This window comes from Clupea harengus, chromosome 10, assembly GCF_900700415.2.
Source record: "Clupea harengus chromosome 10, Ch_v2.0.2, whole genome shotgun sequence".
In the NCBI taxonomy this organism is placed as follows: domain Eukaryota; kingdom Metazoa; phylum Chordata; class Actinopteri; order Clupeiformes; family Clupeidae; genus Clupea; species Clupea harengus.
The window spans coordinates 13,727,937-13,739,300 of NC_045161.1; the positions used below are offsets into that span (position 1 = coordinate 13,727,937).

The following is an 11,364-nucleotide window of genomic DNA, read 5'->3' on the forward strand; positions in this document are numbered from 1 at the left end:
CGATTACCGATCACCAAAATCATGATCGGTCGATTGCCGATCACAGAATGGCAGGGGAATGGTAATCTTGTATCTATAATCTAGCAGAGTTCGCACTTTTCAAAAGGCTGCCGCTATCAACCAGCGGTTAGTCTGTTTCATGTCAACAGTATATGGTATAGATATTAGTTCATGTAGGGTTTTAATCATTCACTGTTTTATTATTATTGTTTACATCTAGGGATGAGAATCGAGAACCGGTTCTTTTTTAGAACCGGTTCCTAGTGAACCGATTGTTTGGAATCGTCAGCCAAATTCTTTAACGGTTCTGCTATCGGTCCTCTGTGGCGTTGCGCATGCGCAAACTTTTTTAGTTTCTTCTTCAGACTGCAGCAAACATGGCAACTAGGCAGAAGCGTTCTAAAGTTTGGCTCTATTTCACACGACAAAAATGACACCTACGCCACTTGTAACCTGTGTAAAAAGTCTATTTCGTCGAAGGGAGGAAATACAACAAATATGAATAAGCATTTGAACACACAGCATGGAATTAAATTACAGGAATGTCTTCGATGCATGCAGCAGCTCAGCTAACGTCGGCGCTTCATCTCTTTCTGTCCAAGGTAAACTCAAAAGTGATCACAACCACTCACTGTGTGAAGCCATTTGCCTTTATTGTGTGTAGTCGATCAAGTTATCTTCTGTCCCTTCATTTGAAGCATACGTTTTAGCTCCGGCATTGGTCTCCCATTATTGATCACTTCACGTTTGGATTGAAAGTCCAGTTTTGAGAAATGTTTGATCGTAACGGTGTTAATTATCGGAGGGCGTGTGTTATCAGCAAACGTTCGCGTTATCGTGTTAACCCATTATTAAACTGAGCATATCGTCTTTTAATCCATTATTAAACTTAGCATATAGCTACGCTAGCTTAGCTATAGAATCTTCCATTTTCAGCCCCCTACATTGAGGCAGAGGTAGTGTTTGCCTCCCCTCTTAATGTGGCTTTATGTCAGCTCAGCAAATTCAGCGATTTTGTTAGTGCCATTTGTTTCATTGTGTAAACCAGCTTTCACTATATACATAATCTCCATTTCCATCCAATTTAGCTGATGACGTTCAGAGTCAGACCGGTTCAGAGGCTGGTAGTCTGTCTGGGTCACATGCTACAGCTAGCACGTCTTGTACACCTCTAGCCCATCCTTTCGAGGCAGTTTTTCTAAGTTTGTGGTGAAAGGTTTGCACCCTTTTACTACGGTAGATGCCCCAGATTTTCGGTAGGTTAATTTCTAGGAACATGTTTAAATTAAACAGAATACATTTTATTTAAGTTCTGTAAGTTTTATTTTAAGTTCAAGAGGAATATGTATAAATGTTTTTGGTTATTAAATTTTTTTTAAATGTGTATGTATACATACTGTATATGGTGTGTGCAGCATTATAGAAAATTATATAAAAGAAAATTAATGTAAATAAACCCGTTTGTGCTCTTTTTTTCACCCCTTGCCCAATAAGAATCGATAAAAGAATCGATAAGGAATCGAATCGATAAGCAGGAATCGATAAGGCATCGGAATCGTTAAAATCTTAAAAATTCTCATCCCTATTTACATCATTTAGTTATTCCGCTATTTCAAATGGTTACCGTTGTTAACGGATAAATGGAATGTTCACCGTAACGCAGCACGGAGTTAAAGGGACAGATCCACCTTCATGTTATAGCCGTAATTAAGGCTGCACGATTATGGGCAAAATTATAATCGCGATTATTTTGATCAATATTGAGATCACGATTATTTACTAGATTATTCATTCTTTTAGACGGAAATATCATTTTGCGCATAAAAATTGGCCAAATTCCCCTGTATTTTGGCCTGCATTCTTTCAAATAAACACAACAACGATCGCAATGATGAACAAACATTAATTAAAAAACAAAACCACTGAAACCACTGTCACGTCTGCACTGATCTCGCTCCGGCCACGCCCCCGTGTTCAACAGTTGACGTTGATCTGCCAGTAGGTAACATAGCTCCTAGCTAGCTTTAAGCTTGCTGCTAGTTTGAAGTGTTGAGCACTACACAGTAAACAACAGTAATTTCAGTCACAAAGATAATTTTATTGAATTTGTTCATCATTCTTACAGTTAGCCCTTGTAATTGCGAACGTAGCTTGTCCTCTCGTTATTACATTGTATTGTTTAGCTGCTAGCTAGCTGATCTAGCTAAGATTCTAGAGCTCCGCTGACTGCCTCAGAAGATTCCTGCGCTAGCAAGAAGCCTTTGCTTGCTTACTGTTGTAGCTAGCAGTGTTGAAAGCAGTGAAAACACCCTGATCATGGAATAAATTACATTAAAACATTAACCATTATTGCTGGTTACAATAACGGTGTTATCGGATGGTACAGTGTCTATTTCTCTGTAACTTTACAGCTGTCAGCGGAGTTTGGTCCGCCATCTTTATTTACAATTTGCAGTTGCCGGAGGGAGCTGGCGCACAGTTGTATGGATAATAGGCAGCTTCAAGGCTGCATCAATGCTACCTTGAAAAATGGCCGTCACTGGGTCGATTTCAAGGTATCTTATAAACCCGGAAGAGACAGAATAACGGTTTTCGAGCACACATTTTAATCGCAGACGATCATCCTCATTTAATTGTGGCAGCCAAAATCGTGATCGCGATTAAAATTCAATTAATCGTGCAGCCCTAGCCGTAATAGGGGTGGGCGATATGGCCAAAATCTTCTATCACGGTATTTGTAATTTTATATCACGGTTACGGTATATATCACGGTTTATTATACGTAGGGTGACCAGATTTGAGTTTGTGAAAAAGAGGACACTTCAGCGGTGGCGACAGACATAGGCTATACAGTATGATCATTTATTTATTGACCCTAAAGAACACTAAGGTGCAGAATCAATACTGCCTCAATAGGCTATTGGCCTAAGCAATAGTGTCCAGTATATGCCTACTTTGTACTGAAAGTTTCCATTGAATCTTTAAATAGTGTCACAGACTGGAGACGAAACAAAGAAATAGGATGCAAACGCTCAAGGCGTGTTTTACTGATATAAATCAAAGTGCCACGATGGGCAAACAAGGCAGCGATCACAGGACTGGAGAACAGCACATCTTGCTGATCACAAACAATTACACACAAAGACAAAGGAAAAAGCCCAAGGCTTACATAGGAGCTCAGTGAATACATTGGCTACAGGTGAGAACTAAACTTAATGAACACATAGGATACAGGTGAGAACTAAACTCAATTATCACATTGGTTACAGGTGAGAACTAAATTCAATTAACACATTGGCTACAGGTGAGAACCCAAACATGGAGGGAAAACTAAGAAGTGAGGGAAATACTAAAACACAGGAGAGGATGAACGGACTGGAGTAGCATATGGAGCAAGAGCAGGAACAGGAACAGAGGAGTGTGCAGCAGAGGTTGTGACAGAATCCCCCCTCTGACGAGCATCTCCAGATGCTCTAGAATGCTGACCAGGAGGACGACCTCGGGTGCGTGGAGCAGGACGGTCAGGGCATCTCCGGTGGAATTCTGCTTTGAGCATGGGGTCCAGGATGTCATTAGACGCCACCCAAGATCGCTCCTCTGGGCCATACCCTTCCCAATCGACGAGGTATTGGAGTCGGCCAGCTCTCCATCTCGAGTTCAGCAGTGCTCTCACAGCATATGCAGGTTCTCCGTCAACATTAAGGACTGGAGGTGGAGTGTCCAGGGGCTCCGCCTCCTGCAGTGGACCTGGAACCACCGGCCTAATGAGGGAGACATGAAATGAGGGTGAGACTTTGAACTGTGATGGTAATTGCAGGCGATATGTTACCCTGTTGATTTGTTTTAGGATCTTGAATGGTCCTATGAAGCGCGGCCCGAGTTTTCTGCATGGCTGGCGGAGATTGATGTCCTTTGTGGATAACCACACTCTCTGGCCTGGATGGTAGGTTGGAGCCTCTCGGCGATGGCGGTCCGCTGCCTCCTTATGCCTCTTGATTGCCCTCTGGAGATGAACGTTAGCTGAAGACCAGACATCATTGCTACGAGTATACCACTCCTCCACTGCTGGAACCTCAGTACTGCTTGGATTCCAAGGGAAAAGTGGTGGTTGAAAACCCAAAAAGCATTGAAATGGTGTCAAACCGGAAGAGGAGTGCTTGAGTGAGTTTTGAGCGTATTCTGCCCAAGGGAGAAATCTACACCAATCACCCTGCCGGTCCCCACAGTAGCTTCGGAGGTACTGCCCGAGTTCCTGGTTTAACCTCTCCACCTGACCATTAGACTGCGGGTGATGACCTGAGGTCAGACTCACTGTGACCCCCAGCCTTTCCATGAAGGACCGCCACACCTGTGAGGTGAACTGAGTGCCCCGGTCAGAGACGATGTCTTCAGGGAGGCCAAAACGTCGGAAGACATTGTGGAATATGGCCTCGGCAGTCTGGAGAGCTGTGGGGATACCCGGCAGAGGAACAAGACAGCAACCCTTTGAAAATCTGTCCACTATAACAAAAATTGTGGTATTACCTTCAGATGGAGGCAGGTCAGTGACAAAATCTATGGACAGATGGGTCCACGGGCGTTGAGGTAGAGGCAGTGGCTCCAGGGTGCCTGCAGGTAGGTGTCGGGGAACCTTTGATTGAGCACAAACACTACAAGACTGAACATGAGACTGGACATCCTTGTTTAGGGTAGGCCACCAATACTGAGAGGATAGCAGCTGTTGTGTGCGAGTGGTGCCAGGGTGACCCGTGCCAAGAGATGTGTGCGCCCAGGTAATGAGACGACTGCACAAAGAATTAGGCACGTAGACCCTGTTCGGAGGGCATTCAGGTGGTTGAGGGTCCTGAGCTGAAGCCTCCAGGATCTCTCTCTCCAGATCCCACCGAATGGGAGCTACAATACAGGTGGATGAGACAATGGGTTCTGGGGTGTCAGGACGTGGTATTGCTTCAAACATGCGAGAGAGTGAGTCGGCCTTGATGTTTTTTGAACCAGGACGATATGAGATGGTGAATTGGAAACGAGTGAGGAATAGGGCCCACCTGGCTTGTCGGGGGTTGAGCCGTTTGGCTGTGCGGATATATTCCAAATTCTTGTGATCTGTAAATATCACAAAAGGCTGTTGCGCCCCCTCCAGCCAGTGACGCCACTCCTCCAGGGCAAGCTTGATGGCCAGCAGTTCCCTATTACCCACATCGTAATTTCTCTCAGCCTGGGACAGCTTCCTGGAGAAGTAAGCACATGGGAAAAGTTTAGCAGGATTACCTTGACGTTGACAGGACGCCTCCTACCCCCACGTCTGAGGCATCCACCTCTACAACGAAAGGAAGCGCAGGGTCAGGATGCTTCAGTAGAGGGGACGATGTGAACCTTGTTTTGAGAGTCCTGAATGCCTCCTCTGCTTCAGGTGACCAGGAAAAAAGACGAGGAGATCCTTTCAGGAGAGAAGTCAGAGGAGCCGCTACAGAACTGAAATTCCTAATAAACCTGCGGTAAAAATTAGAAAAGCCAAGAAATCTCTGAAGTTCCTTTGTAGTCTTGGGCCTCGGCCAGTTCAGAACAGCTCGCACCTTTTCCTCATCCATCTGCACTCCCTGTGAATTCAACACGTAGCCTAGGAATGAGATGGAAGACTGATGGAAGAGACATTTCTCAGCCTTGACAAAGAGGTCATTCTCCAGCAGTCTGTTAAGTACAGCCTTCACATGTTTTACATGATCCTGAACATTGTCTGAGTATATAAGAATGTCATCAATATATACAACAACAAACCTGTGGAGCATGTCTCTGAGAACCTCATTCACAAACGACTGGAACACAGAAGGAGCATTGGCTAACCCATACGGTAAAACAAGGTATTCATAGTGACCAGTAGTAGTGGAGAATGCTGTCTTCCATTCATCTCCTTCCCGGATCCTCACCAGGTTGTATGCGCTTTGCAAATCCAGCTTGGTGAAGTATCGGGCCCCACGAAGTTGTTCCAGTGCTGAAGGGACTAATGGAAGTGGGTAACGGTACTTTATGGTTATGTTATTAAGAGCCCTGTAATCTATACAAGGGCGCAAACCACCATCTTTCTTTTCAACAAAGAAGAATCCTGCTGACACCGGGGATGTGGATGGACGAATGAAACCCTGCCTCAGAGCTTCATCCACATACTCCTGCATGGAGGCGGTCTCCTTGTTGGATAGGGGATAGATCCGGGAACGTGGTAGCGGTGCCCCTGGCAGGAGGTCAATTGAGCAGTCCCATGGCCGATGAGGTGGCAGCTGTGTGGCTCTCGCCTTACTGAAAACTTCAGATAGATCTTGGTATTCAGGTGGGATATTGACTTCACCTACCTCTGGACTTTCAATAGACGTAGAAGCACACTGCACCTGCAGACACCGATCCTGACAGGCTGGGGACCAGGCAAGCACCCTGCTGTTAGACCAGGAGATATGAGGATCATGCTGGCGAAGCCATGGCAAACCTAGTACTATGGGATGGACAGGTGAGTTAATAACAAAAAAAAAAACTCAGGGTTTCCTCGTGAATGTGATCAATGGTGAGTTGTAAAACCTGCGTCTTCTCAGTCACACGTCCTGAGCCCAGTGGTCGACCATCAATTGCATTCACCCGTAAAGGAGGAGTACATTGAGTTTTTGGAATCTTCAAAGTATGTACAAAATCTTCCGCAATGAAATTACCCGCAGCACCAGAATCAATCATGGCAAAACCAGAGTAGTGACCAGCTCCCCATCTTAAAGTTACTCTTATATTGAATAGTTCAGGCATTCTATTAATGGAATCTCTGCTTACCCCGGCGGACCGTTGTGACTCCTGGTGTTGAGGACGGCGGTTACAGGTTGCTATTAGGTGACCAGACTCTCCACAGTACAAACATAGGCCGTTACGCCTCCGGTGCTCCCTCTCCTCGGGGGTCAGGCGTGTGTGGCCTATTTCCATCGGCTCATAGGTTTGCGGGGCCTGAAGTGGCTCACATTTGACGTATGAACGATGTCTTGGAAGTCCTCTTGTTCGAAGGAGATTGTCCAGACGGATGGCTAATGCCCCTAGCTGGTCCAGAGTTAAGTCGTCATCTCGACAGGCTAGCTCAGACTGAATCTCAGGTCTCAGACCACGTCGGTAGACGGTAAGGAGGGATTGCTCATTCCAACCACTTCTGGCTGCAAGGATCCTGAAAGACAGAGAATAATCAGCTACTGTACGGTCTCCCTGACAAAGCTTCAGTAGCTGCTCCCCGACCTCCAATCCCTCAGCTGGATGCTCAAACACAGCCTTGAAAAGTGCTTCGAATGAGGCAAGATCCTTGATGTCATCTCCACCTTGTTCCCATACCGCAGTAGCCCACTCTAAAGCTCTTCCAGTGAGAAGAGAAATGATAAAAGCTACCTTAGATTCTTCAGATTGAAAATTACGTGGATTCTGAACCATGTGCAAAGAGCACTGAAGTATGAAACCTCTACAGGCATTTGGGCTTCCATCAAACCTCTCAGGTTTCACCAGGGAACCATCTCGCTGAGGCGCAGGCTGAGGCAGAGGTGGTGGGCGAGCAGACAACTCTTGGATGGTAGTAGTCATCTGGTTCAGTTGGTCACGCTGTTGGCTTAGTAGCTGACCCTGAGCGGTGATGGCTTCACGAAATCTTGCTGCATCCATGCTTTTGGTGTGTAATTCTGTCACAGACTGGAGACGAAACAAAGAAATAGGATGCAAACGCTCAAGGCGTGTTTTACTGATATAAATCAAAGTGCTACGATGGGCAAACAAGGCAGCGATCACAGGACTGGAGAACAGCACATCTTGCTGATCACAAACAATTACACACAAAGACAAAGGAAAAAGCCCAAGGCTTACATAGGAGCTCAGTGAATACATTGGCTACAGGTGAGAACTAAACTTAATGAACACATAGGATACAGGTGAGAACTAAACTCAATTATCACATTGGTTACAGGTGAGAACTAAATTCAATTAACACATTGGCTACAGGTGAGAACCCAAACATGGAGGGAAAACTAAGAAGTGAGGGAAATACTAAAACACAGGAGAGGATGAACGGACTGGAGTAGCATATGGAGCAAGAGCAGGAACAGGAACAGAGGAGTGTGCAGCAGAGGTTGTGACAAATAGTAAGATTAAAACAAAGTGCATGTAGTGGCATAGTCCAGTGCTTATGTGGCTTTAAGTGGTTCTTTAATGTACTTTCAGAAGATAAATCAAGTGTTAACTTTCTTTTTGTGGCAGAGTGGGCTACGCCTCCACAGTCCATTCCCCCAGGTGTAATAAGAAACACTGATTACTGGGCGGGCTTGTATTTTGATATATAGCCCAGCTCAGGTCACGGGGAGACACGTCCTCCTAACCTTGTTTTGCTTCCGGGTGCCCATCAGTTTGTATGGTGGCGTGGGATTGCAAATTGCACTACTTGGACTAATGCTGTTACCGAAGGTAAGCAACTTTGGCGTTAAGCCACTTCGTCCATTGCGGCACCTTCTTATTGTATCTAAAAAGGCTCGTTCACTTTTCTGTTTAGCCCGAGTGGTTCATTGTCGCGACAAAGCCGGTGTAGCGGTTGCTCTGACGCCGGGTGCTCGGTGGGAATCAGCTGGAGGTAGGCTGGTTCAGTTACTACTACCGCTCGGTATTTTAATATGCAGGGTTAGTTACCAGCACCGCTCTGTATTTTAATATGCAGGTTTAGTTACCAGCACCGCTCTGTATTTTTAAATGCGCATTAGTTATGAATAACAATGCTATCCTCCTCTCTATCATAGCTCCGTCCATGACTCGCTGTCCCTGAGTGTGCAGTCATTGCAGCTCGGCACGTTGAGCGGAGGGCCATCCACTGCCTCCACCCGGGAAGGGCTGCTGTTCTGTTTTACTGTCAAATGCATGTTTATAATTGACCGGCATGCTCATGTTTGGTGTGTATCTCTCAGTGATTTCCTGCATGCATGGGGCTAGGCTGGGTATGCTACCTTCCATCTCCGCTTGCTCTGCCTGATATCGTTTTGTTGGTTTCTTTTGATTTGATGCATGGGGCTGTGCAGTGGGCTGCTGCTTTTTCCCTCTCGGCTTGGCCTGCATGTTTTGTTGTTTTGTGCTGCTGCTATGTTAACTATGGTGGTGGTAATTCTGAGTGATTGTTAACTAGCCTAACCGTGTCTTTGCTGAAGTGTGTGCGTGTGCCTCTGTGTGGGTGTGTGCATGTAGCTAAGGTAACCCAGGGTACTGTGACAAAGCCGGCTACTCCCCGCTGACCGTCGGAGGTCCACCCCGTCCTAAGTCCCTCCGCCAAAGCTAAGTAGCCTCAGTAGGATAGCCAGACTATTAAATCCTCTCCTTGCATCTTTACTGTCAAGTGTTTTGCTAACCCCAGTGCCTTTATCTCTCTCCCTGGACAGGTGCAGTGGGTTTCACTTGAGCGACAGGCTGACCCCCAGGTGGTGGAGCCCCCCCCCCCTCACTTTTCCTTGCTGTGTGCATACGGTTGCCCTATTTTGGAGTGCAGTGCTTACTGGTTTTATGCACGTGTGGTGTGTGTCTTCTGGGCCTCTCCTGTCCCCCTCTTGGAAAGTCCTGCTCGCTGCGGTAAGCCACTGCCCTGCTCCACCTTTGAGTCCTGACCACTGGCCCATCTCCGTAAGGCTTTGGCCATCTCACCTGCTCATATTCGGGTCATAGCCCACTGGCCTAACATTGTACGTGTCTACTGTGTGTGTTTAGTGTATGTGTGTATACTGGAAATAACTCTGTTTGGTTGTTGTGTGAGAGGCAACAGCCTGTACTAGAATTGCCCTGTACTCCTTTTACTACTGTTTGTATACTTGTTAATAAACTGTATTTATGGAACCCATGTCTCTGGCCTAAGAGTGGTACGAACTTGTGTTTGCCTTGTTAGAACTAAAGTAACACTGAGTCTATATATGTCCTAGGGTGACTACCTAGGTGGCGTAGTCGACAATTAAAACTATCCTAGCAAATTACCTCGCCACTGTCACATTTGGCGTAGTCGGCAGGATTTCACTCACTACAGGCAGAGACGTGAGTTCCCTCATTGGTGCTGTTTATGTATAATTTCTTTTGTGATTTTCACCCAGGCTCAAATTCCTTTATTGGCAGCAACAGAACAGCAGCCCATCACGAGCAGAGGTAGGCTCCATTTGGTTTGTTTCGTGTGGTAGCGCAGCCTTCCGGGTTAGCATGGAGGAGCAAGTGCAACAGTTGAAGGATTTAGTTGCACAGCTTATGGCGGATAATGAGCGCCTTCGTCAAGAACGCTCTCCCCCTGGGGGGTCCGCGTCTGAGTCTGTGTCTCAGCCCCCGCCTGAGCCTGAGCCCAGGGCTGCACCCTCTGTCACTGAGCGTCTTGTGGTCATTCCTCGCGATCGGAAATGTCCAATGTTCAATAGTAAGACAGGCCTTGACATAGCAGAATGGATAGAGGAAGTGCAGGCCTGTGGGCGTGCTCGCCATCTTTCCGCTGCAGATCAGGCCTTCTTTATTTTTGACCATTTAGACGGCGAGGCAAAGGAGGAGATTAAGTATCGCTCAAGCGCCGAACGATCAGATCCCACTAAGGTTTTGGCTATTTTAAAGGAGTTGTATGGGTGTAGTCAGTCTTATGTGACCCTCCAGCAAGCTTTCTTTTCTAGACGGCAACAGGAAGGGGAGACACTGCAAGAATTTTCCCTAGCCCTGATGGCGTTGATGGAACAGGTCAAACAGCGTGCCCCCAGTGGAGTGCCTAATGCTGAAGTCCTCCTTCGTGACCAATTCGTGGAGCATGTCTTGGACAGTGCCCTCCGTAGAGAGCTAAAACAGCTCATTCGCCGTCAACCACTGGCTGCTTTGCTGGAAGTGCGTAGAGAGGCCATTAGATGGGAACAAGAGGGATTTCCGGGTGGGGCTAGGGCGCGTAGTTGCTCTCTTCCCACGGCCTATGGCTTACAGTATGGTGTGCAGGGCCGTTCTCGCCCAGCCTCTCCGGTATCTCCACGGGGTGGCGAGTGGGGAGAGTTGAAAGAGCTGTTGCAGCAACAGCAGGCGCAGCTTAACCAGCTCACCCAGACTGTGACCTCTATGCAGAAACCCCCAATCATATAACAGGGCCCCACGCAATGGTCCCTTGATATGTCGACGGTGCCAGCAGCCAGGACATTTCGCCAGGGAGTGCGATGGGCAGCGGTTTCCCTTTCGCTCCAGAGCTAGTTCCACCTCTGGTCCGCCCTCAGACCTAGCGAGAGTGTCCCAATCTTCCCATCAGCCGGAAAACTAAAGCCCACTGAGCTACCGAGCCACAGCTCAGTTGGGGTATCCACAGGCTCACAGGGTCGTGAGGTATCTACACTTATGTCC

General features: G+C 47.0%; 1 protein-coding gene across 1 annotated transcript; it reads left to right on the forward strand.

The window, feature by feature from the left end:
• Window positions 1–8,151: 8,151 nt before the first annotated feature.
• On the forward strand, window positions 8,152–11,112 carry LOC116222094. Its single transcript, XM_042708986.1, has 2 exons — window positions 8,152–8,617; window positions 8,781–11,112. The coding sequence occupies exon 2, from the start codon at window positions 10,210–10,212 to the stop codon at window positions 11,110–11,112; it is 903 nt and encodes a 300-aa protein (XP_042564920.1). The 5' UTR covers window positions 8,152–8,617; window positions 8,781–10,209.
• Window positions 11,113–11,364: the final 252 nt, after the last annotated feature.

Excerpts from the sequence above, each read along its gene's own strand:
- LOC116222094 (XM_042708986.1), top strand. The coding sequence starts at position 10,210 with ATGGAGGAGCAAGTGCAACAGTTGAAGGATTTAGTTGCACAGCTTATG.